Below are 25,910 nucleotides of genomic sequence, written 5' to 3'. Positions count from 1 at the left end.
TCGTAGAGAGAGATGACGTTTTTAAAAAAAAGCGTCCGTTAACGGGAGGAAGAGGGCGAGCGTCCTGCACGAGGACAGGTAAATATGTGAGATGATGTTTTTTATTTACAGAGGAGGAGGAAGAGGAGGAAGAGGAGGAGCTTATTGATCACTGATAGAAGCCACTATCAGTTTAATATCGATCACAGAGACAGAGAGAGAGACTGAGCATAAATTCTGCCTCATCACACTGCAGCTCAGTGTGTGTGTGTGCGTGCGTGTGTGTGTGTGTGTGTGTGTGTGTTGCAGCGGGGTGTTTCCTGCTGCAGGACGACAAAGACTCCCAACCGGAAATATTGCATCAAGTGTCTGTTATGTACATATATACATTTATATATATATATGTATGATATACTGTATATATAAATTATATATGTGTATATGACAATAATAAGAATAATACATATACAATTTACACAATAATAATAATAATAATAATAACATTAGGTGATCGGGCCCTCATAATAATATATTCAGTAACTCTTTACAAACGAAATCAAATATCTAAACTGGAATCAATATGTGAAGAAGTTGTGGAGGAAAAACTATGAAGTATAATATTATATGTTCAGTACATGTAATATACAATGTAATAAATTAACACACACACACACATCATTGTCGTCTGTCTGAATCCAGATTACATTAAATTGCTTTCAACTCTAATCCCCCCCCCCACGTGTTACCATGGCAACCCTTCACCTGACGGCTGGAGGGGTCACCAGATGGTCACAATGGGGCTCAGGCTGATGACATCATCAGGGCGGGTTTAGATTGTTTGACACTGAATACTACAATACCCATGAGCCTGACGTCACAGGATTTGGAGCTCTGTGATTGGCTGTTTGTCGTCTCCCTGACAGCCAATCAGCTTCCAGCTTCTGTGTCTGTGTTTCTCAGGTGAATCACCATGACGACAGAGCCAGGTGAGCCACAGGAGGCCCAGTCCAAAGAGGTGGAGTCTTTCCCCGAAATTGCCGCCCACTCCACGCCTAAACAGGTAAAAAAAATAACAACAACACACCAAGAAATAAATAAATAGATTATTGATCAGGTCTGTGAAGAGTGACATCACTTCCTGCGTCCTCAGGGAGGGGAGGGTGGGCCGTCCCAGAGCCAAGCTCACAGCTCATTGGCCGAGGATTCGACGAGTCACCTGTCGTCGAGCAGTCGGATCGCTCGCTCTCCGGCCAGAAACCCGCTGAGCTTTAGGACCATGCAGACCAAGGTGTCCCTGCTGGACGGCTCGCTGTTCACCTGCACTGTGGAGGTGAGACAGGTGGAGGAGAGGCAGGTGGAGAGAGACAGTTAGAGAGAGACGTGGGGAAGAGACAGGTGGAGGAGACACAGGTGGAGACATGTGGCGGAGACAGGTGGAGGGGAGGCAGGTGGAGAGAGACAAGTGGAAGAAAGACAGGTGGAGAGAGACAGGTGGAGACATGTGGGGGAAAGACAGGTGGAGGAGAGAGGTGGAAGAAAGACAGGTGGAGGATAAATAAATGTTAATCTCTTCTTCTGTAGAAACGAGCTTGTGGTGTTCAGCTATTTGACAAAGTTTGTGAACACGTCAACCTGCTGGAGAGAGACTACTTTGCTTTGTCCTTCAGAGACATGGACAACAACAAGGTATCTGTCTGTCTTTCTGTGTGTCTGTCTACCTGTCTCTGCCTGCCTGTCTCTCTGTCTGTCTCGCTGATCTCTGTCCTTTACCTCTCGTCTCATAGAACTGGTTGGATCCAGCAAAGGAGATGAAGAAGCAGGTCAGAGGTCAGTAGCCCCGCCCCCTTTTCACTGGTGGGCGGGGCATTCAAATGTGATCTTTGGTTAACAGGCTAAGTGGTTAGTTCAGGTGTACAGGTAATCTGATCATTAAATTCAGTCATTTAAAATCGATAAATTGAGATTAATATTGAATTAAATGATGAAATGATTCCCCCTCGCTGTCTCTCAGGTGTTCCCTGGAACTTCTCCTTTAACGTCAAGTTTTACCCCCCTGACCCCGCCCAGCTCTCTGAGGACATTACCAGGTAGATCTACTCATCTGTCAATCAGAGATCAATACCAACATGTTGTTACCTGTTTAGACACCTGAGAGAGTCCCCCCCCCCTTTCTGTTTGCAGGTACTTCCTGTGTCTCCAGCTCAGACAGGATATAGTTTCTGGACATCTCCCGTGTTCCTTTGCGACTCACACCGTCCTCAGCTCGTACACCGTCCAATCAGAGCTCGGAGACTACGATCCTGGTACTTCAACTGAAGATACCCGATTACACCCTAAAACATCATGCCAGAGCTTTCTGTGATGTACCCTTACCTTGCTGTACCTTCTCTGACATTCCCTGCTGTACCATCGCTGACATACCCTACCATGCCCTGCTGTACCCTTCTCTGACATACCCTACCATACTCTGCTGTACCCTCTCTGACATACCCGACCATACTTTGCTGTACCCTCTACCCTTCTCTGACATACCCTACTGTACCCTCTCTGACATACCCTACCATACCCTGTTGTACCCTCTCTGAAATACCCTACCATACCCTGCTGTACCCTACCCTACTGTACCTTGCTGTACCCTTCTCTGACATACCCTACCATACCCTGCGGTACCCTCTCTGACATACCCTACTGTACCCTCTCTGACATACCCTACCATACCCTGTTGTACCCTCTCTGAAATACCCTACCATACCCTGCTGTACCCTACCCTACTGTACCTTGCTGTAGCCTTCTCTGACATACCCTACCATACCCTGCGGTACCCTCTCTGACATACCCTGCTGTACCCTTCTCTGACATACCCTACCATGCCCTGCTGTACCCTTCTCTGACATACCCTACTGTACCCTGCTGTACTCTTCTCTGTTATACCCTACTGTACCCTGCTGTACTCTTCTCTGTTATACCCTACCATACAATGCTGTACCCTCTCTGACATACCCTACAATACCCTACTGTACCCTCTCTGACATACCCTACCATATCCTGCTATACTCTTCTCTGACATACCCGACCATACTTTGCTGTACCCTCTACCCTTCTCTGACATACCCTACCATGCCCTGCTGTACCCTTCTCTGACATACCCTGCTGTACTCTTCTCTGTTATACCCTACCATACCATGCTGTACCCTCTCTGACATACCCTACTGTACCCTCTCTGACATACCCTACCATACTCTGCTGTACCCTCTCTGACATACCCTACCATACTTTGCTGTACCCTCTACCCTTCTCTGACATACCCTACTTTACCCTACTGTACCCTCTCTGACATACCCTACCATACCCTGTTGTACCCTCTCTGACATACCCTACCATACCCTGCTGTACCCTACCCTACTGTACCTTGCTGTACCCTCTCTGACATACCCTACCATACCCTGCTGTACCCTACCCTACTGTACCTTGCTGTACCCTCTCTGACATACCCGACCATACTTTGCTGTACCCTCTACCCTTCTCTGACATACCCTACCATGCCCTGCTGTACCCTTCTCTGACATACCCTGCTGTACTCTTCACTGTTATACCCTACCATACCACGCTGTACCCTCTCTGACATACCCTACAATACCCTACTGTACCCTCTCTGACATACCCTACCATATCCTGCTGTACTCTTCTGACATACCATACTCTGCTGTACCCTTCTCTGACATACCCTACCATACTCTCCTGTACCCTCTCTGACATACCCTACCATACTTTGCTGTACCCTCTACCCTTCTCTGACATACCCTACTTTACCCTACTGTACCCTGCTGTACCCTCTCTGACATACCCTACCATACCCTGTTGTACCCTCTCTGACATACCCTACCATACCCTGCTGTACCCTACCCTACTGTACCTTGCTGTACCCTCTCTGACATACCCTACCATACCCTGCTGTACCCTACCCTACTGTACCTTGCTGTACCCTCTCTGACATACCATACCCTGCTGTACCCTACCCTACTGTACCTTGCTGTACCCTCTCTGACATACCCTACCATACCCTGCTGTACCCTACCCTACTGTACCTTGCTGTACCCTCTCTGACATACCATACCCTGCTGTACCCTACCATACTGTACCTTGCTGTACCCTTCTCTGACATACCCTACCATACCCTGCAGTACCCTCTCTGACATACCCTGCTGTACCCTGCGGTACCCTCTGACATACCGTACTGTACCTTGCTGTACCCTTCTCTGATATACCCTACCATACCCTGCTGTCTGTCTCTGACCACCTTTCTGTCTCTCTCTCTTTATATTTCAGATGAGTGTGGTTCAGATTACGTCAGTGAACTCTGTTTCGCTCCAAATCAAACCAAAGAGATGGAGGAGAAGATCATTGAGCTGCACAAGACTTACAGGTTCTTACATTTAATTAAATGTTAACGTCAATTTTAAGAAGAAAAACAAACCCAAACAAATAACAGCTGTTAAAACTAGATTTGTGTGTTTAGAGGAATGACACCAGTTGAAGCAGAGATGCACTTCCTGGACAACGTGAAGAAACTTTCTATGTACGGAGTCGACCTTCATCACGCAAAGGTAAAAACACACAACATGAAGATGACCTGAAATAAAGAAATCAACACAATAAGACACGATGCAGGCTGCATGAGTAAACATCTCCACCATCATTTCACTTCATCTGAGTTCTGTCAAACCTTTCATGGAGGAACCTGTCCCAGGTGTCCTGAGGGGGCGGAGCTTCAGGGTTCTTTAATCTGGGAAAAGTGAAAGAATGATGATGAAAAAAGAGCTTCAGTCTAAATAATTATAAAACACTACTTGATCTTCAGACTTACACATTAGTATTAGTAGTAGCAGTCTCCTATTTATATTACATATCTTTTTGAATTATTGGACACACGTTAACTTTGGATTGATAATGTAGTTACTTATCATATAAATATACATATAAATATATATATATATATATATATATGTCTATATATATATACATATAAATATTTATATGTACACATTTATGTATATATATATATATATATATGTATGTATGTTAATTAATATATAAATAAATATTTACATATATAGAATCCTTTGCCCTTAATACAGACATCAGTGTGCTGCTGATGTTCTGATTCTCAACAATCTGATCAATACATGACACACTTCCTGTCCTGATCAATCGTTTCTGTGTGTGTGTGTGTGTGTGTGTGTGTGTGTGTGTGTGTGTGTGTGTGTGTCAGTAATGATTTTTCCATCATTGATTCCGTCTCTCAGTCACAGAGGTGCAGATTAAACAGACCGACTCTGGTTCACTTCATTGTCAGTCCGGATCCACAGAGACCAGGTCCCTGTACCTGGATCAGGGTTTGTGCTCCTCACCTGGTAACCATGGTAACTGATGCTGAACGGAGCACGTGATGCTGGAGGTGTAAGCTCCGCCTCCTGACCAATCAGAGCTCAGTTCATGGATTGTTAGATGGCGTTATATAAATATGAAGAAGTGAAATAAGCAGTTGAAAGTGAAACATGAAGGAAGAACAGCTGGAAATAAATCACAGTGCTCTGGATACAGACTGTCGCCACAGCAACAGCATCCCCCCTACATCCTGAACACAAGCCGTCCTTCAGGTCACAAACAGCTCTTTGTTGTGTCACGCTGTGGTGTTTTAAATGTCCCATGTTCTGGAGGCTCATTGAACGCAGCATAGTTGATGTGTTTTACTTCCTCATATCGACCAGCTGTTCTTCTTCTTCTCTGTTTGTTTTTGTCTGCCTGAACGGAGTAGATGGTAGGAAGTCGCTTTGACTGTTTGCCTTCAGCTCAGTCAGAGGTAAGAGTGTGTGTGTGTATGTGTGTGTATGTCAGAGTGTGTAGGTGTGTGTGTCATCAGTGTTTCCTTTGTTCAGAGCAGACAGGAAGTGATCACTGTCATCTCTGATGCTGCTGTTAGCATGTAGCTATGCTAGCTGCTGCAGGTTATGATAAAAAACACAAACTGATCAGAAAACCATCAATGAACTCAAACTATAACAACAGACTAAACAATAAATAGAAACAGAACATGTTGACATTCAGAGAAATAACGTGTGTGTGTCTGTGTGTGTCTGTGTGTGTGTGTGTGTGTGTGTGTGTGTGTGCAGGACTCAGAGGGCGTGGCCATCATGCTGGGCGTGTGCAGTAGCGGCCTCCTGGTCTACAGAGACCGACTGAGGATCAACAGATTCTCGTGGCCGAAGATCCTGAAGCTCTCGTACAAAAGGAACAACTTCTACATCAAGATCCGACCTGGAGAGGTGAGACGCCCACGCACACACACCCTAACACCACAGAAGAAGAAGACAAAGATAAACACCGGTCAGCTGATCAGAGACTGGAGACACGTTTCACTGACCGACTAGACATCATGAATCACAGCTGTCAACGACACATCACTGATCTGTCTCTGTCTCCAGTTTGACCAGTTTGAGTCTACGATCGGTTTCAAGCTGCTGAATCACCGATCAGCTAAAAGACTGTGGAAAGTGTGTGTGGAGCATCACTCCTTCTTCAGGTCAGTGATTAACGTCATGATTTCATCTGATATGAACTGAGAAGACGTAATGTAACAAAGCGTAGCGCAACACAACGTAACATGACGTAACATAACATATCTTGGCAAACGGGAGACCTCACATGCTCTGAAACCGTCTGTCTCTCTCCGTACCCTTCTGTCTCTCAGACTCGTGTCTCCAGAAGAGACACCGAAGAAGTTTCTGAATCTGGGTTCAAAGTTTCGCTACAGCGGTCGGACTCAGATTCAGAGTCGCAGAGCCAGCGCTCAGATCTCCAGACCGGCACCGCATTTCCCAAGATGCATCAGCAAGAGGAACATTCTGAGCCGCAGCCTGGATGGAGGTACTCATGCTGGATCATACTAGTACTGAGGTAGTCCTGGTCCTCATAGTACCACCTGAGCCACAGTCGCTAATATGAGCAGCAATGCTGGTCCTGGCACCTGATACTCATCTCATTGGTCCCTGTAGGAGTGCTTGTCCCAGTAGTAGTAGTCCTGGTCTCTGGTCTCTGTCATTGTAGTTCTGGTCCCAGTAGTAGAACTATTGGTCATACTGGTATCAGTAGTTTACCAGAAGTGCCGTCTGTAGCAGGTTTTGGGGATTCCAGTTTTGGGGGTTCCAGTTTTGGGGGTTCCGGTTTTGAGGGTTCAGGTTTTGAGGATTCAGGTTTTGAGGATTCAGGTTTTCGGGGTTCAGGTTTTTTAGGGTTCAGGTTTTGAGGATTCAGGTTTTGGGGGTTCAGGTTTTTGGCATTCAGATTTTTGGCATTCAGGTTTTGGGGGTTCAGGTTTTGGGGCTTCAGGTTTTTGGCATTCAGGTTTTGGGGGTTCAGGTTTTTGGCATTCAGGTTTTGGGGGTTCAAGTTTTGGGCATTCAGGTTTTGAGGGTTCAGGAGTACAGCTGTGTGTTAGTTTAGTTCTTTCTTGTACTTGATGGTGACCAGAGCTTTGATTGGTCCTCAGCTCCGATGGCCACGCCCACGTCCTCTCTGATTGGCTCTCCAGCCATCACAACATCCCCTAAAGCCAACGGTGGTACACACACAGGTAGAGCTCATCACTGCAGTAGTACTGTAGTAGTACTGTTGTCGTACTTTATCAGTACTGTACTAGTACTGTAGTAGTACAGCTCTGTGATTGGCCACAGCTCTGAATGCTTCACTTCCTTCAGCTCATGAGCGAATGCTGCTTCCTGATTGGCTGGATGAGCTCTGCTTCATTCAGACACATCTGTGATCAGCTGTGTCTATTTCTGTCCAATCAGCTCTTCTGTTTCTGGTGATGTCATCACATGATGTCAGACCTCGATCCTGTCGTCAATAACACGACGAGACACGAAGTCAGAAATAAACATTTAATTGCTTCTTTAGCTCCGCCCCTTTCGAGCCGTCTTTTGTTGTTTTATTTGTGAACTCGACAGGAAGGAGGTCTGACTCGCTCAGCTAGCATTATTAGCATAGTTAGCATCGCTATGTTTGTGAACTTTTTCTGCGCTGTTAGCACTGTTAGTGCTGTTAGCACGGCCGTGTGGTCATGGCTTCGTGGTGGTTCTGAATGCTGATTGGCTGATTGGCCCGGGCTGCCTTGCATGCGCCTGAGCGTTATCGTCCTTGTTGTTGTTGTTGTTGTTGTTGACATCACAGTGTGTGTGTGTGTGTGTCTGTGTGTGTGTGTGTGTGTCTGTGTGTGTGTGTGTGTGTGTGTGTGTAGATATGGGAGCCGGTCTGTACGGAGCGTCTAAGTTCATCGCCGTCAGTGACCTCATCACCACGTTAACACCTGAGAGGACAATGGAGGAGAGGAGGGTGGAGACAGGTACAGACAACAACCAATCAGAGGAGAGACATTAGATCAGGTGACCGAAGCACTAAATGATGCCTCCTTCTGTCTCTTCTGGTTTACTTTTTTCCTCCTCGTCTTCTTGTCTCCTTGTTCTCTCGTCTCCTCTCCTTGCTTCTTGGTCTCCTATCTCCTAGATGAGGAGGTGCTAGTGGTGGAGGAGGAGGTGCAGCAGGAGGAGACCAGAGCGACAGAGATCTCTCCGGAGAGTCCTCCTACTCAGCAGGAAACCAAGGTAACAAACACCTGTCTCCCCTGTCTCCCCTGTCTCACCTCACCTGTCTCACCTGTCTCACCTCACCTGTCTCCCCTGTCTCACCTGTCTCCCCTCACCTGTCTCACCTCACCTGTCTCACCTGTCTCCCCTGTCTCACCTCACCTGTCTCCCCTGTCTCACCTCACCTGTCTCACCTGTCTCCCCTGTCTCACCTGTCTCACCTCACCTGTCTCACCTGTCTCCCCTCCCCTGTCTCCCCTGTCTCACCTGTCTCCCCTGTCTCACCTCCCCTGTCTCCCCTGTCTCACCTGTCTCACCTGTCTCCCCTGTCTCACCTCCCCTGTCTCACCTGTCTCACCTCCCCTGTCTCCCCTGTCTCACCTGTCTCACCTCACCTGTCTCACCTGTCTCCCCTGTCTCACCTGTCTCCCCTGTCTCACCTCCCCTGTCTCCCCTGTCTCATCTGTCTCCCCTGTCTCACCTCACCTGTCTCCCCTGTCTCACCTCACCTGTCTCACCTCACCTGTCTCCCCTGTCTCACCTCACCTGTCTCCCCTGTCTCACCTGTCTACCTGTCTCACATACATCGTATATTGATGAGGACCTGTCTGTGTGCAGACGGAGCTCACTGACACCGCTGTGGACGGAGATCTGACTGAGGTTTGAAGATTATTTCAGATTAAATATCATATAAAAGTGAAACCTGTCTGTGGATGGAAACTCTTCGAACAACAACCTGTCTGTCTGTCTGTCTGTCTGTATGTCTGGCAGTCTGATCAGGATGAGGACTTGAGGACTCAGGTAAACCTGGTTTTATTGTTATGGATCATGATGTCGTCTCCATGAGACTCACTTTGTTTCTGTCTCCAGGAGATGATGGGGAGTCCAGAGGAGGAGCAGAGACCTCAGACCTCCATCAGCGCTCTGAGACGCTCCTTCTTAGAGGGAGGAGGAGGAGGAGGAGGGATGACAGAGTGGGAGAAACGTCTCGCCTCCTCACCTCTGCGACGAGTCGATGACTCACCGATGATCGAACCTCTGGAACCAGAAGAGGTGAGACAGAACTCATTGTTACATTAAACATAGCAGCTGTTTATTCTACAAACACTGTATGTCTGTCTGTCTGTCTGTCTGTCTCTCTGTCTGTCTGTCTGTCTCCCCTCTCTCTCTGTCTGTCTGTCTGTCTGTGTCTCTGTCCGTCTGTCTCCTTGTCTGTCTCTCTCTCTGTCTGTCTGTCTCTCTGTCTGTCTGTCTCTCTGTCTGTCTGTCTCCCCTCTCTCTCTGTCTGTCTGTGTCTCTGTCCGTCTGTCTCCTTGTCTGTCTCTCTCTCTGTCTGTCTGTCTCTCTCTCTGTCTGTCTGTCTGTCTGTGTCTCTGTCCGTCTGTCTCCTTGTCTGTCTCTCTCTCTGTCTGTCTGTCTCTCTCTCTGTCTGTCTGTCTGTGTCTCTGTCCGTCTGTCTCCTTGTCTGTCTCTCTCTCTGTCTGTCTGTCTCTCTCTCTGTCTGTCTGTCGTCTGTCTCTCAGGCCCTCCCACTGGAAAGCAGCTCATCAGCGGTAGGTCCACTCAACTGTCAGTCAAACACAAACAGGTGTTACTGAGCTCACCTGTCTCATGATTGGTCGGTCAGTCTGTGTGTGATTCATGTTGCTCACCTGTGCGCTCCAGGAGGGCGGGTTCACAGCAAACCGAGCTCCTCCTCAGCTAATCAGAGAGAAGAGCTACACCGTGGGGCGGAGCTACGACACGGCCTCCGGGAGGGTCGATACCATGACGATAACAGATGACAGCTCCGACGTCGCCGTGACGACGGTGCGTAGGGGGATGAACAGGCCGGTCAGAATCATCCCGCTGTCCACCGCTGATGATGTCATCACGGGGGGACCGTTGATCACCATCCGAGAGGTGAAGATGCCGACATCACTGTCAGAACCGTCAGAACCGCCCATCAGCAGTGACCTCATACGTAGGGGCGGAGCCTCTGTGATCTCACGTTTGACCCCCCTCGTTCCTCCTAAACCTCCTCTGGATGAGCTGAGTCTAAGCCCCGCCCCCTCACCAGGTCACTTGACGGGCAGGACGTCGCCCTCCATAACCGGACTGGTATGCTGGTGATTGGCTGGTTGGTGGTCGGCATGGAAACAAGCATGACGACCCGGCAGCAACACGTTAACCCTCACCGGCCCGACGCAGGAAGTCAAACTGAACACTTCAGCTCTGAGAAACTGCAGGAAAAAGAGTGCAGTGTCCTGCAATGAGTGCATTGAGTGCAGTGTGTCCTGCATTGAGTGCAATGTGTCCTGCAATGAGGGCAATGTGTCCTGCAATGAGTGCAGTGAGTGCAGTGTGTCCTGCAATGAGGGCAATGTGTCCTGCATTGAGTGCAGTGTGTCCTGCATTGAGTGCAGTGAGTGCAGTGTGTCCTGCATTGAGTGCAGTGTGTGCAGTGTGTCCTGCATTGACTGCAGTGTGTCCTGCATTGAGTGCAGTGTGTCCTGCAGTGAGTGCAGTGTATCCTGCAGTGAGTGCATTGAGTGCAGTGTGTCCTGCATTGAGTGCAGTGTGTCCTGCAGTGAGTGCAGTGTATCCTGCAGTGAGTGCATTGAGTGCAGTGTGTCCTGCATTGAGTGCAGTGTGTGCAGTGTATCCTGCAGTGAGTGCATTGAGTGCAGTGTGTGCAGTGTGTCCTGCAGTGAGTGCATTGAGTGCAGTTTATCCTGCAGTGAGTGCAGTGTGTCCTGCAGTGAGTGCATTGAGTGCAGTTTATCCTGAAGTGAGTGCAGTGTGTCCTGCAGTGAGTGCAGTGTGTCCTGCAATGAGTGCATTGAGTGCAGTGTATCCTGCAGTGAGTGCATTGAGTGCCAGTGAGTGCAGTGTGCCCTGCGGTGAGTACAGTGTGCCCTGCAGTGAGTGCAGTGTGCCCTGTAGTGAGTGCAGTGTATCCTGCAGTGAGTGCATTAAGTGCAGTGTGCCCTTCAGTGAGTGCATTGAGTGCAGTGTATCCTGCAGTGAGTGCAATGTGTGCAGTGTGCCCTTCAGTGAGTGCATTGAGTGCAGTGTATCCTGCAGTGAGTGCAGTGTATCCTGCATTGAGTGCAGTGAGTGCAGTGTGTCCTGCAGTGAGTGCATTGAGTGCAGTGTATCCTGCAGTGTGTGCACTGTGTCCTGCAGTGAGTGCAGTGAGTGCAGTGTGCCCTGCAGTGAGTGCAGTGTGTCCTGCAGTGAGTGCAGTGTATCCTGCAGTGAGTGCAGTGTATCCTGCAGTGAGTGCAGTGTGCCCTGCAGTGAGTGCAGTGTGTCCTGTAATGGGTGCATTGAGTGCAGTGTGCCCTGCAGTGTGTGCAGTGTATCCTGCAGTGTGTGCAGTGTGCCCTGCAGTGTGTGCAGTGTGTCCTGCAGTGAGTGCATTGTGCCCTGTAGTGATTGCACTGAGTGCAGTGTGTCCTGCAGTGAGTGCATTGTGCCCTGCAGTGATTGCATTAAGTGCAGTGTATCCTGCAGTGAGTGCCAGTGAGTGCAGTGTGCCCTGCAGTGAGTGCAGTGTGCCCTGCAGTGAGTGCAGTGTGTCCTGCAGTGAGTGCAGTGTGTCCTGCAGTGAGTGCATTGAGTGCAGTGTGTCCTGCAGTGAGTGCATTGTGCCCTGCAGTGATTGCATTGAGTGCAGTGTGTCCTGCAGTGAGTGCAGTGTGCCCTGCAGTGAGTGCAGTGTGCCCTGCAGTGAGTGTAGTGTGCTCTGCAGTGAGTGCAGTGTGTCCTGCAATGAGTGCATTGAGTGCAGTGTATCCTGCAGTGAGTGCATTGAGTGCCAGTGAGTGCAGTGTGCCCTGCAGTGAGTGCATTGAGTGCAGTGTGCCCTGCAGTGAGTGCATTGTGCCCTGCAGTGTGTGCATTGAGTGCAGTGTGTCCTGCAGTGAGTGCATTGAGTGCAGTGTGCCCTGCAGTGAGTGCAGTGTGCCCTTCAGTGAGTGCAGTGTATCCTGCAGTGAGTGCAGTGTATCCTGCAGTGAGTGCATTGAGTGCAGTGTGCCCTGCAGTGAGTGCAGTGTATCCTGCATTGACTGCAGTGAGTGCAGTGTGCCCTGCAGTGAGTGCAGTGTATCCTGCATTGACTGCAGTGAGTGCAGTGTGCCCTTCAGTGAGTGCAGTGTATCCTGCAGTGAGTGCATTGAGTGCAGTGTGCCCTGCAGTGAGTGCAGTGTATCCTGCAGTGAGTGCATTGAGTGCAGTGTGCCCTGCAGTGAGTGCAGTGTATCCTGCATTGACTGCAGTGAGTGCAGTGTGCCCTGCAGTGAGTGCAGTGTATCCTGCAGTGAGTGCATTGAGTGCAGTGTGCCCTCCAGTGAGTGCAGTGTATCCTGCATTGACTGCAGTGAGTGCAGTGTGCCCTGCAGTGAGTGCAGTGTATCCTGCAGTGAGTGCATTGAGTGCAGTGTGCCCTTCAGTGAGTGCAGTGTATCCTGCATTGACTGCAGTGAGTGCAGTGTATCCTGCAGTGAGTGCAGTGTATCCTGCAGTGAGTGCATTGAGTGCAGTGTGCCCTGCAGTGAGTGCATTGAGTGCAGTGTGCCCTGCAGTGAGTGCAGTGTATCCTGCATTGACTGCATTGAGTGCAGTGTGCCCTGCAGTGAGTGCAGTGTATCCTGCAGTGAGTGCATTGAGTGCAGTGTGCCCTCCAGTGAGTGCAGTGTGCCCTTCAGTGAGTGCAGTGTATCCTGCATTGAGTGCAGTGTGCCCTGCATTGAGTGCAGTGTGTCCTGCAGTGAGTGCATTGATTGCAGTGTGTCCTGCAGTGAGTCATGCAGTAGACTGTCCAGCAGGAAGATAGTGTTGAGCTGCAGTGTTCAGTTTAAACTCCCCATAGCTTCTCCCTCCTCTTCCTCCCAAACACCATTTTATTTCTGGTCCTTTCTTTGTTCAAAATGGTGCAAAAGAAGCATTAGATCTTTTTCATGTTGTCATTGTTTTCTCCTGTTCTCTGGGTTTTTTTGATTGGCTGATATTTATTTTAATGCTCTTCACTTCCTGGTTGTTGATGCTTTTCACCTTGTCTGAAGCTCTCAGGTTTAGTCTCACCACTGGAGATGTTTTAAGAATCATTTCATATCTAACAACTCCTGCTACAGCGTCTGAGGTGTCATATAATTACTTGAGTTACGATCAAACGTGAAAATGCTTTCCTATTATTCAGAGGAACAAGCTGAGCTAACGTTAGCATCAGACATCTGGATCTTAAGTTATCAGAGGAACAAGCTGAGCTAACGTCAGCATCAGACATCTGGATCTTAAGTTATCAGAGGAACAAGCTGAGCTAATGTTAGCATCAGACATCTGGATCTTAAGTTATCAGAGGAACAAGCTGAGCTGACGTTAGCATCAGACATCTGGATCTTAAGTTATCAGAGGAACAAGCTGAGCTAACGTCAGCATCAGACATCTGGATCTTAAGTTATCAGAGGAACAAGCTGAGCTAACGTCAGCATCAGACATCTGGATCTTAAGTTATCAGAGGAACAAGCTGAGCTAATGTTAGCATCAGACATCTGGATCTTAAGTTATCAGAGGAACAAGCTGAGCTAACGTTAGCATCAGTATAAGTCAGGTGAGAATGTTCTCTCCTCTCATTGGTCAGATTGGTCGGGAAGTAAAGTAAATATCAACAAATGAAGACCTCCCAGCATGCAAAGCTCACCTCCTTGTGGTCGGATTTCACAGTAGAAACTGCAATAGAATACCATTTCATATATTTATTTGTTCACTGAAAACCATGAAACCTGTTTTCAATATCACCCAGTTACACTGATTAGTAATTACAGACTAATTACGAACAACTCTCTGACCACGCCCTCTCTGACCACGCCCTATTTGACCACACCTTATATGGCCACGCCCCCTGCATGGCTGTCAGTTACTACTAAGAATCAATGACTTTTCATTTACGTTACGTTACTTGTTTGCTGAAAAAAAATGAGATAGCTGCAATTCAAAGGTCTGTCTCTTTCTGCCTCTTGTTTACCTCTCTGTCTCTCTAACCTTTGTGTGTGTGTGTGTGTGCAGCCTAAACCTACATTTGATGACATGTCTCCTGCTCTGACGGCTCTGCTGAACTCGGCCAGAGAACAAAACACCTTCAGAGAACACAATCTGCTGAAGGTGTCTGTCTACCTGTCCACCTGTCTGTCCACCTGTCTGTCTAACTGTCTGTCCACCTGTCTGTCTGTTGATTATGTCTGTTGACCCTGTCTGTTGATTCTGTCTGTTGGATCTGTCTGTTGATTCTGTCTGTTGACCCTGTCTGTTGGATCTGTCTGTTGACTGTCTGTTGGATCTATATGTTGACTGTCTGTTGACCCTGTCTGTTGGATCTGTCTGTTGATTCTGTCTGTTGACCCTGTCTGTTGATTCTGTCTGTTGGATCTGTATGTTGACCCTGTCTGTTGACCCTGTCTGTTGGATCTATATGTTGACCATGTCTGTTGACCATGTCTGTTGACCCTGTCTGTTGATTCTGTCTGTTGGATCTGTCTGACTCTGTCTGTTGACCCTGTCTGTTGACCATGTATGTTGAACCTGTCTGTTGATTGTGTCTGTTGACCCTGTCTGTTGGATCTGGATGTTGACTGTCTGTTGACCCTGTCTGTTGGATCTGTCTGACTCTGTCTGTTGACCCTGTCTGTTGACCATGTCTGTTGAACGTGTCTGTTGATTGTGTCTGTTGACCCTGTCTGTTGGATCTGTATGTTGATTCTGTCTGTTGACCCTGTCTGTTGGATCTGTCTGTTGACCCTGTCTGTTGACCCTGTCTGTTGGATCTGTCTGTTGACGCCATCTGTTGGATCTGTCTGTTGATTCTGTCTGTTGACCCTGTCTGTTGGATCTGTATGTTGATTCTGTCTGTTGACCCTGTCTGTTGGATCTGTCTGTTGACCCTGTCTGTTGACCCTGTCTGTTGGATCTGTCTGTTGACGCCATCTGTTGGATCTGTCTGTTGATTCTGTCTGTTGACCCTGTCTGTTGGATCTGTATGTTGATTCTGTCTGTTGACTCTGTCTGTTGGATCTGTCTGTTGATTCTGTCTGTTGACCCCGTCTGTTGGATCTGTATGTTATTCTGTCTGTTGACCCTGTCTGTTGGATCTGTATGTTGATTCTGTCTGTTGACCCCGTCTGTTGGATCTGTATGTTATTCTGTCTGTTGACCCTGTCTGTTTGATCTGTCTGTTGACCCTGTCTGTTGGATCTGTCTGTTGATTCTGTCTGTTGACCCCGTCTGTTGGATCTGTATGTTGGATCTGTCTGTTGGATCTGTCTGTTGATTCTGTCTGTTGACCCTGTCTGTTGACCCTGTCTGTTGGATCTGTCTGTTGATTCTGTCTGTTGACCCCATCTGTTGGATCTGTATGTTATTCTGTCTGTTGACCCTGTCTGTTGGATCTGTCTGTTGACCTTGTATGTTGACCCTGTCAGTTGGATCTGTCTGTTGATTCTGTCTGTTGACCCTGTATGTTGGATCTATATGTTGACTCTGTCTGTTGACCCTGTCTGTTGGATCTGTCTGATGATTCTGTCTGTTGACCCTGTCTGTTGGATATATCTGTTGATTGTCTGTTGACCCTGTCTGTTGGATCTGTCTGATGATTGTGTCTGTTGACCCTGTCTGTTGACCCTGTCTGTTGGACATATCTGTTGATTGTGTCTGTTGACCCTGTCTGTTGATTGTGTCTGTTGATTGTGTCTGTTGACCCTGTCTGTTGGATATGTATGTTGACCCTGTCTGTTGGATCTGTCTGTTGAGTCTGTCTGTTGATTCTGTCTGTTGACCATGTCTGTTGGATCTGTATGTTGACTCTGTCTGTTGACCCTGTCTGTTGACTCTGTCTGTTGGATCTGTCTGTTGACCCTGTCTGTTGACCATGTATGCTGATTGTGTCTGTTGATTGTGTCTGTTGACCCTGTCTGTTGGATATGTATGTTGACTCTGTCTGTTGACCCTGTCTGTTGGATCTGTCTGTTGACCCTGTCTGTTGGATCTGTCTGTTGACCCTGTCTGTTGACCATGTCTGTTGACCCTGTCTGTTGATTCTGTCTGTTGGATCTGTCTGACTCTGTCTGTTGACCCTGTCTGTTGACCATGTATGTTGAACCTGTCTGTTGATTGTGTCTGTTGACCCTGTCTGTTGGATCTGGATGTTGACTGTCTGTTGACCCTGTCTGTTGGATCTGTCTGACTCTGTCTGTTGACCCTGTCTGTTGACCATGTCTGTTGAACGTGTCTGTTGATTGTGTCTGTTGACCCTGTCTGTTGGATCTGTATGTTGATTCTGTCTGTTGACCCTGTCTGTTGGATCTGTCTGTTGCCCTGTCTGTTGACCCTGTCTGTTGGATCTGTCTGTTGACGCCATCTGTTGGATCTGTCTGTTGATTCTGTCTGTTGACCCTGTCTGTTGGATCTGTATGTTGATTCTGTCTGTTGACTCTGTCTGTTGGATCTGTCTGTTGATTCTGTCTGTTGACCCCGTCTGTTGGATCTGTATGTTATTCTGTCTGTTGACCCTGTCTGTTGGATCTGTATGTTGATTCTGTCTGTTGACCCCGTCTGTTGGATCTGTATGTTATTCTGTCTGTTGACCCTGTCTGTTTGATCTGTCTGTTGACCCTGTCTGTTGGATCTGTCTGTTGATTCTGTCTGTTGACCCCGTCTGTTGGATCTGTATGTTGGATCTGTCTGTTGGATCTGTCTGTTGATCCTGTCTGTTGACCCTGTCTGTTGGATCTGTCTGTTGATTCTGTCTGTTGACCCCATCTGTTGGATCTGTATGTTATTCTGTCTGTTGACCCTGTCTGTTGGATCTGTCTGTTGACCTTGTATGTTGACCCTGTCAGTTGGATCTGTCTGTTGATTCTGTCTGTTGATTCTGTCTGTTGGATCTGTATGTTGACCCTGTCTGTTGACCCTGTCTGTTGATTCTGTATGTTGATTATGTCAGTTGACCCTGTCTGTTGACCCTGTATGTTGGATCTATATGTTGACTCTGTCTGTTGACCCTGTCTGTTGGATCTGTCTGATGATTGTGTCTGTTGACCCTGTCTGTTGGATATATCTGTTGATTGTCTGTTGACCCTGTCTGTTGGATCTGTCTGATGATTGTGTCTGTTGACCCTGTCTGTTGACCCTGTCTGTTGGATATATCTGTTGATTGTGTCTGTTGACCCTGTCTGTTGATTGTGTCTGTTGATTGTGTCTGTTGACCCTGTCTGTTGGATATGTATGTTGACCCTGTCTGTTGGATCTGTCTGTTGAGTCTGTCTGTTGATTCTGTCTGTTGACCATGTCTGTTGGATCTGTATGTTGACTCTGTCTGTTGACTCTGTCTGTTGGATCTGTCTGTTGACCCTGTCTGTTGACCATGTATGCTGATTGTGTCTGTTGATTGTGTCTGTTGACCCTGTCTGTTGGATATGTATGTTGACTCTGTCTGTTGACCCTGTCTGTTGAATCTGTCTGTTGACCCTGTCTGTTGGATCTGTCTGTTGATTCTGTCTGTTGACCCTGTCTGTTGGCTCTGTATGTTGTTTCTGTCTGTTGACCCTGTCTGTTGGATCTGTATGTTGACCCTGTCTGTTGGATCTGTCTGATTCTATCTGTTGATTCTGTCTGTTGACCCTGTCTGTTGGATCTGTCTGTTGACCCTGTCTGTTGGATCTGTCTGATGACCCTGTCTGTTGGATCTGTCTGTTGACCCTGTCTGTTGGATCTGTCTGTTGATTCTGTCTGTTGACCCTGTCTGTTGGCTCTGTATGTTGTTTCTGTCTGTTGACCCTGTCTGTTGGATCTGTATGTTGACCCTGTCTGTTGGATCTGTCTGATTCTATCTGTTGATTCTGTCTGTTGACCCTGTCTGTTGGATCTGTCTGTTGACCCTGTCTGTTGGATCTGTCTGTTGACCCTGTCTGTTGGATCTGTCTGTTGATTCTGTCTGTTGATTCTGTCTGTTGATTCTGTCTGTTGGATCTATATGTTGACCCTGTCTGTTGACCCTGTCTGTTGATTCTGTCTGTTGACCCTGTCTGTTGCTTCTGTCTGTTGACTCTGTTTCAGACCTCAGAGAAGGTGGAGACGGTCTTCCTGATGACGGAGCCATGTGACCAGGACCAGCCAATGGCAGACAAGCCTCAGGTAGCAACAAGAAATCTGGTTGGCCCGCCGCCAACTAACCCCCTGCCCCCTCCGCCGGGGGCCTGCATGTCGCATGCTGATGATGTCACAGAGGAATGGCCTAGCGATGATGACAGTCGCAATGCTAACAATGCTAACCACCCTAATAGTCCACCACATAAATGCGAGGTCAGCTATTACGACGTCAGCGACGACGAGCCGAGTAGCCAGGCTAGCGATGCTAGCGATACTAGCGAGGATGCTATCAGTGTGGTAGCACCGGCCGCTGTGGAGGAAGCCATGGAGGCCGCAGTCAGACAGGCTCAGAGCCCAGATGCTAACGATGCTAATCAGGATAGCATCAATGCTAACTTTGCGGTTAGCCACGGTGAGCAGGAGGCAGCTGCCACGGAGGTTAACAACAGCCCCGGCACCAGACCCCATTCCGTTATGGGCTCTCGGCTTTACCATGAAGACCAGGACTCGGATGACTCTGGGGAGGTCGGGGGAGGGTGGAGTTTCAGGGACAACTCCCCTCCTCCCTCTTTAGCCCGCCACACGTCAGGGCGCTCGGCCAATCAGACGCAGCCATCTGACCACAGTGACGACGATGATGAGCCCAAATCTTTGCAGGAGGTAACACCTGAGATAGAAACCTGCCCCAGTTAAACCTGAGATGACGGCGCTGCAACAAACAGACTGAACAGTATTTAAGCTTCTCTGGATTTACAGATTAAACTGTAATTTAGGAGGATATTTTAAATAGTTTTGAGTTCATAACTATATATGTGTGTGTATATATATATATATATATATATACATATATACATATATACATATATATATATACATACATACATACATACATACATACATACATATATATATATATATATACATATACATATATATATATATATACATATACATATATATATATATATATATATACATATATATATATATATATATATATATACATATATATATATATATATATATATATATATACATATATATATATATATATACATATATATATATATACATATATATATATATATATATATATACATATGTATATATATATATATATATATATATATATATATATATATATATATATATATATATATATATCTATATATACATATATCTATATATACATATATATATATATACGTATATATATATATATATGTATATATATGTATATATATATATACACATATATATATATATATACATATATATATATATGTATATATACATATATATATATGTATATATATATGTATATATACATATATATATATATATATGTATATATGTGATTGTTGTCTCTCTGTCTGTCAGGAGGTCCCAGTGATGAGGAAGACTCTCACATATGAAGCTCCAGGGGTGAGGACAGTTATGTGTTTTTGAGCTTCACTACCTTTCATGAGATTATTGATGAATGGAAAGATAATAAATCAGTCTTGTAAACTGATTATTTAGTTGAGTATTCACCTTTTATGAAGTGACACCAGAACCACCTCCAGGAAATTTCAACTTTTCACTTTTGTTGGTAAAACCAAATCAATAATGATTCAGAGTATTGATTGATTGACAGATGTGTGTGTGTGTGTTTCAGAGCCGCGTAGACTCTGATCCTCCTACAGGTTTACTGCTGAGCTCCCAGACCTTCACTGCTGAGACCTCCAACACCACCACCACCACACACATCACCAAGGTAACCACCACCAGACAGAAGCAGTAAAGATGTTTAGATGTTTGATCAGAGTTTACAGAGTTTCTTTCTTTCTGTCTCCAGACAGTGAGAGGAGGAATGTCAGAAACCAGAATCGAAAAGAGAATCGTGATTTCTGGAGACACAGAAATCGACCATGACGAGGTAAGTGTCATAACAGGAACAGGTCTTGATCTTCCAGGAAGCACCTGTACATACCTGGACTAACCTAGGACACACCTGTACATACCTGGACTAACCTAGGACACACCTGTACATACCTGGACTAACCTAGGACACACCTGTACATACCTGGACTAACCTAGAACACCTGTACATACCTGGACTAACCTAGGACACACCTGGACACACCTGTACATACCTGGACTAACCTAGGACAGACCTGTACATACCTGGACTAACCTAGAACACACCTGTACATACCTGGACTAACCTAGAACACACCTGTACATACCTGGACTAACCTAGGACACACCTGGACACACCTGTACATACCTGGACTAACCTAGGACAGACCTGGACACACCTGTACATACCTGGACTAACCTAGGACAGACCTGTACATACCTGGACTAACCTAGGACACACCTGGACACACCTGTACATACCTGGACTAACCTAGGACACACCTGGACACACCTGTACATACCTGGACTAACCTAGGACAGACCTGTACATACCTGGACTAATCCCGGACGGACTAATACATACCTGGATTAACCCAGTATAGACCTGAACAAACCCAGATTAACCCATGATAGACATATATATCTTCCTGGATTCACCTGAAATAGACCAGGATTAACCCCGGTCAGTCCAGGGTTAATCCTGGACCAGGTTCTGATCCTCGTGTCTCTCTTTAAGGCTCTGGCTGCGGTGCTCAGCGAGGCTCGGCTGCAGCATCCTGAGCTGTCAGTCACACAAGTCGTTGTCCATAAAGAAACAGAGGTCTCTCCTGATCATCTGATCGATTAGTGACATCACAGGTAACAGGTGGAGTGCCGTCCTGGATGCCGATTGGTTGGCTGGTGCATGCTAGCATTCATAACATGGTGTTTGCATGTTTTACGCAAATTTGGTGTTCAGGAACATCAGAGTTTGACCAAGAGAGACAAACACTGACAGTCAAGGAGCTCAGACGTTCTGATTGGTCCAGAGAACACAGGTAGTGAAGGGAATCTTCTGATTGGAGGACAGGAAAGATTGATGGGGATCGGTTTGTGCAGTGTCTGATTAAATAGAAGATAGTGTGAAGAGGAAATAAACAGCCTTCCGACTCAGGTGATCAGAATGCTGACTCGGTGAACAACACTCAGGGAAGAAAACCTTGCTATGCTACGCTAACAGCCTGGCCATGCGTTGAAGCTTGCTGTGCTATGCTAATTAGCATGACCATGATGCTATCCTTGATAACTTAATTATTCAAGGATCATTTATCGTGCTTCCAGAGACCTTCAGGCCATGAGCTATAGATGGATTCAATATCGAGATTTATATTTACAATGTAGTCTCACAGCTGCTTCCGTCTTTCTTTCAGGACTGAATCGAGAGGCCTCTGCTGCATCATGGGAGCTGTAGTCCAGACTCCAGAGACAACTGTAGACACTGTTTTCAGCGACACCCAGTGGACATCAATGGAACTGAGGATTTACACACACACACACGCATGTACACCTGTACACACACACACATAGCAGCACCTGTCTGTCTGACTGGGGGCGGGGCCAAAGGCTGAGTTTGTTTCAGAGCCGTTAGCATTAGTTCAATAGTTTGATTAGATCTCGTTGAAAGCTTCATGATAGCATTTACAAGCAAATTTAAGGCAAAGACGGAATAAAATATTGACACAACATAGACAGGTGCGAGACAGACAGGTGGCGCTGCTGTGACGCCATCGACATGTTCCCATGGCAACCAGAGCCAGTCAGCTTCAGATGAACTTTCACCAAAAATTGTCCTGCTGCTGTATTTACTTCCTAGTAAAACAAGCCCCACCTTCCCACACACACCTGACACACCTACAGGTCAAAGCAGACATCTGATTGGTTGGTTGACTCAGGTATATTTACTCCTGATTGTGAGACAGAGACAGCCGCCTTATGTAATATTCAATAATTAGTTTGTGTCACATCTGAAGGTTCTGTAATAATAACCTGAGTCACCTGGTGAGGTGATGGATCCGACAGCCTCCTGTCTGAAATGTAAAATAGCATGATTGCTAGCACTGTAACCACTCACTGTATAGCACCAACAATCTGCTCTCTATTTACCCATAATGCAATAGTAATGTGACAGTCTTTCATCTCGCCATTGGAAACTCAAATTATTTTATTCACCTGTCAATGTATTTATTTATTGATCTGTGTTCGTATGTAATCCCAGACTGACCGCTCCCCCAGGTGTGTTATTTTCTTTATGATGAATTAAACTTACTGAATGTCTTTACCCACGAAAATAAAATAAAATGATTCATAAATTACCCAACTTTGTCTTTTTATTCTTTCAGGAAGAACATATTCTGATTAAAGTATAAATGTTTGATAGAAGTTATTGTAGACTCGAGAACAGCAACAAGCAGCATGAGCACGTGACCAGGATGACCACGAAGCTCTTCTGACCATGAATACAGAGCTTTCTTCACCTTCTGACAACCATTTTATTATATTCAGATGATCTTTAATGATTCATGGAGAAAGAGATCAAAGTTACAGTGTGCTGTTTCTATCTGCGGACCAATCAGAGGGAGGCTGGGCGTTGCTTGGCAACAGGACACGAGTTGGGTGTGACGCCCAACAGGAAGTAGGCGGAGCTTAGGTCCAGAGCGTCACTCAGGTGAGACTTAACGAGCTGCAGGTTCATCAGACAACCTCTGAACCTGGAGCTGATAGACAGGCAGTTCTGTTTCACCCCGACTGTATCAGAGAGAGAGAGAGAGAGAGAGAGAGAGAGAGAGAGAGAGAGAGAGGGAGACAGGGAGAGAGAGGGAGAGAGAGGTGTCAGTCATCAACACGTGTCATAACATGTGAATCACCTCATTGAAGCCTTTCTCACCTGGAAAGCCTCCCAGGTAAACAGGGTTGTTGGTCTCAGCAGAGGTGGATTGTGGGTAAGGGTTGTTGTTGGTGTAGCTCCGCCCATCGACACTCAGACTCAGGGTGTGTTTGTTCTTTCTGGCCACCAGGTGGTGCCACCGTCCATCACACAACACGTGACTGACCGAACGCACCGACACACGACCCGCCCCGTTATTCACATTAAACACCACCTGAGGACACACACACACACACACACACACACACACAGTTTATATGTGACACACACACACACAGTTTATATGTGACACACACACACACACACACAGGTAACTCTGTGCTCACCTGTCCGTTGATCATCTCCAGTCCGATGGCATCCACCTTTGCGCTGCTGATTCCCAGAAACACTCCTTCTGATTGGCTCGTTCGAAACTCCAGAGACACAGACACGTCAGAGCCGACCTTATAACCATCACGCACTGAACACACACACACACACACACACACACACACATGAATACTGGAACCATGTGATCAGACTAAAGCAGGATGTGTTGTCGGTGTCGTGTGTTGGTCTCACTGAAGGCGGCGTATCCACTGCCGTTGAAGTAACTTCCTGACTGGTCGTTGGTGAAACAGGAAGTGACATCATGCTTCGAAGCCGGCTTGGACAGGTCCAACATGGCGCCGTTCAGACTGACGGAGCGAACGCAACCCGGAAAACTGCTGCTGGCCTGAGAGACGAAGAGAAGGGACCCATGTTACAGGTGCTTCATCGTTTCCCTTCTTGTTCGTGGATAAAGACTTGAACGCGTCGCACATTGATCCTCCTGGTGGTGTGTGCGTGCGGCAGTCCTCCCAGGTAGAGTCGGTTGTCCACGTCCAGCTGGTTTCCTTTGATGGACACAGAGACCGGACTCGACCCGTCCACCGACACCGACACCGACCGCCGGCTCACCTCGCCGACCACCTGAGAGACAAAGAGGTCCGATATAAACACCGCCAGGGTCAAATCTCTAGAACACGTCCATCACTTAGAGACATTCAGGACAATACAAGTAAATGCTGGACCTCTTAATGTTCAAAAAGTTCAGAGAAAGAAGTGTCAACACTACAGCTGTCATTCTATTGGTCAACACTACAGCTGTCATTCTATTGGTCAACACTACAGCTGTCATTCTATTGGTCAACACTACAGCTGTCATTCTATTGGTCAACACTCCAGCTGTCATTCTATTGGTTAATATACAGTTTGAGCAGGCAGAGACCGCTTGAGTCTGAGAACAGGGTTTAGGTCAGGGGGGGGCAAACCTTTAGGCTCGGGGCCACATTGAGTTTTAAAATGTGACAGCCGGGCCGGCCAGCAGCAGATGAATGAGTGTGTGAACTCATATGAATTACCAGTAAAAGCCGTGAGCTAAACAGGAACTTGCATTTAGTTCCAGTGGGAACAGTGCTGCTGGTCACCCTTTAAACCAGAGCGTCAACGTTACGTCAGTTGGTTGTGGAGATTCTCAGAACAGATCTGAGGTGTTCATCAGTTGACTGGGATCTTACACCGTATTGTTTTATTGCATAAATGCATATTTTATCATGCACTTACTTATTAAGCAGTCATCTTTGACACAGAGTTTCTCGTGTAAAGGTTAATGACTGTGGTCTTTGTAGCAGTTTGGTTCTTTGAAGGATCATACAGATGTTTAACTGTCACATGTAACATGATCAGAGCTCTGCTCTGTGAAGTCTTTCCTTGTCTCCCCCCCCTGTGTCACGGTGTGGGTGCATCTCACTGGCGTCAGGAGACGTATCAGAATACCCTTATTTTATTGGCTAAACTGCATCACGTGACGTGATTTACAACGCATTGGTCGGTGTTTTTCCTGCACAGCTGAACAAAGTGGCGTAAATGCTGGAAAGGAGCGTGAATAACTCCGCTGCATGAAGCAAAGGCCACTGAAAACGGGTCCGCGACGAACCACCAGTTGAGCCTCACTGGTCTGCAGGATGGTGACGAGCGGTGAACAGCTGTTTGTGTGGCGTGTCTTCCGTCTCTTCCCGTTTCCTTTGCCTACATTCCGCTGGGTCCTAAGCCCCTCCCTGTACAGCTTCTTATCACCTCTTTGCACCAACGTACATTGATAACAAACACCGCGCATATTACGGTAATCAGCGTGATTATGTGTAAACTCTATCGGTGCATCTCCGGTCTGTCGGTGTTCCTCCTGCATCGCTCTGTTCTGTTCTTTAATGGAGCGTTATGGAGGACGGAGCCTCCCAGCTGTTAGCAGACTGTTGTGTGCTGTGGTGTTTCTCTGTTACAGAGCGGTAGTTGTGGGTTGTTCATTGTTGTTATGAAGTTCT

The 25,910-nt window shown here is 46.9% G+C and overlaps 2 protein-coding genes across 11 annotated transcripts in view; one reads left to right on the top strand and one right to left on the bottom strand.

The window, feature by feature from the left end:
* Positions 1-22,961, top strand: part of epb41l3a (erythrocyte membrane protein band 4.1-like 3a) — a gene marked incomplete at its 5' end in the record, with an annotated part of 26,607 nt that extends 3,646 nt beyond the window's left edge. The window contains 26 exons of one of the 10 annotated variants that reach the window (XM_079292103.1): positions 960-1,039; positions 1,130-1,309; positions 1,561-1,665; positions 1,764-1,806; positions 1,991-2,066; positions 2,161-2,282; positions 4,306-4,402; positions 4,496-4,583; positions 6,150-6,302; positions 6,462-6,559; positions 6,728-6,903; positions 7,526-7,609; positions 8,273-8,377; positions 8,539-8,636; positions 9,237-9,278; positions 9,390-9,419; positions 9,489-9,671; positions 10,142-10,171; positions 10,284-10,520; positions 14,670-14,765; positions 18,711-19,403; positions 20,124-20,168; positions 20,401-20,499; positions 20,581-20,661; positions 21,382-21,503; positions 22,055-22,961. In XM_079292103.1, the coding sequence (XP_079148229.1) occupies positions 1,256-1,309; positions 1,561-1,665; positions 1,764-1,806; positions 1,991-2,066; positions 2,161-2,282; positions 4,306-4,402; positions 4,496-4,583; positions 6,150-6,302; positions 6,462-6,559; positions 6,728-6,903; positions 7,526-7,609; positions 8,273-8,377; positions 8,539-8,636; positions 9,237-9,278; positions 9,390-9,419; positions 9,489-9,671; positions 10,142-10,171; positions 10,284-10,520; positions 14,670-14,765; positions 18,711-19,403; positions 20,124-20,168; positions 20,401-20,499; positions 20,581-20,661; positions 21,382-21,492 (2,946 nt within the window). In that variant the 3' untranslated portion in view covers positions 21,493-21,503; positions 22,055-22,961. Of the gene's footprint in view, positions 1-949; positions 1,040-1,129; positions 1,310-1,560; positions 1,666-1,763; positions 1,807-1,990; positions 2,067-2,160; positions 2,283-4,305; positions 4,403-4,495; positions 4,584-5,749; positions 5,840-6,149; positions 6,303-6,461; positions 6,560-6,727; positions 6,904-7,525; positions 7,610-8,272; positions 8,378-8,538; positions 8,637-9,236; positions 9,279-9,389; positions 9,420-9,488; positions 9,672-10,141; positions 10,172-10,283; positions 10,521-14,669; positions 14,766-18,710; positions 19,404-20,123; positions 20,169-20,400; positions 20,500-20,580; positions 20,662-21,381; positions 21,504-22,054 lie in introns of those variants that run through there. The other 9 variants (XM_079292104.1, XM_079292096.1, XM_079292099.1 and 6 more) reach the window with 9 other exon arrangements.
* A 292-nt stretch (positions 22,962-23,253) lies between these two features.
* Positions 23,254-25,910, bottom strand: part of lama1 (laminin, alpha 1) — a gene marked incomplete at both ends in the record, with an annotated part of 43,633 nt that continues 40,976 nt past the window's right edge. The window contains 5 exons of the mRNA XM_079292408.1: positions 23,254-23,429; positions 23,569-23,782; positions 23,895-24,028; positions 24,130-24,283; positions 24,370-24,519. Coding sequence (XP_079148534.1) covers positions 23,254-23,429; positions 23,569-23,782; positions 23,895-24,028; positions 24,130-24,283; positions 24,370-24,519 — 828 coding nt within the window. The remainder of the gene's footprint in view (positions 23,430-23,568; positions 23,783-23,894; positions 24,029-24,129; positions 24,284-24,369; positions 24,520-25,910) is intronic.

This window comes from Melanostigma gelatinosum, assembly GCF_949748355.1.
Source record: "Melanostigma gelatinosum genome assembly, chromosome: 20".
NCBI classification, from domain to species: Eukaryota; Metazoa; Chordata; class Actinopteri; order Perciformes; family Zoarcidae; genus Melanostigma; species Melanostigma gelatinosum.
Note: the sequence above shows the minus strand (reverse complement) of the source record. Positions and strands in the feature narration are given on the sequence as shown.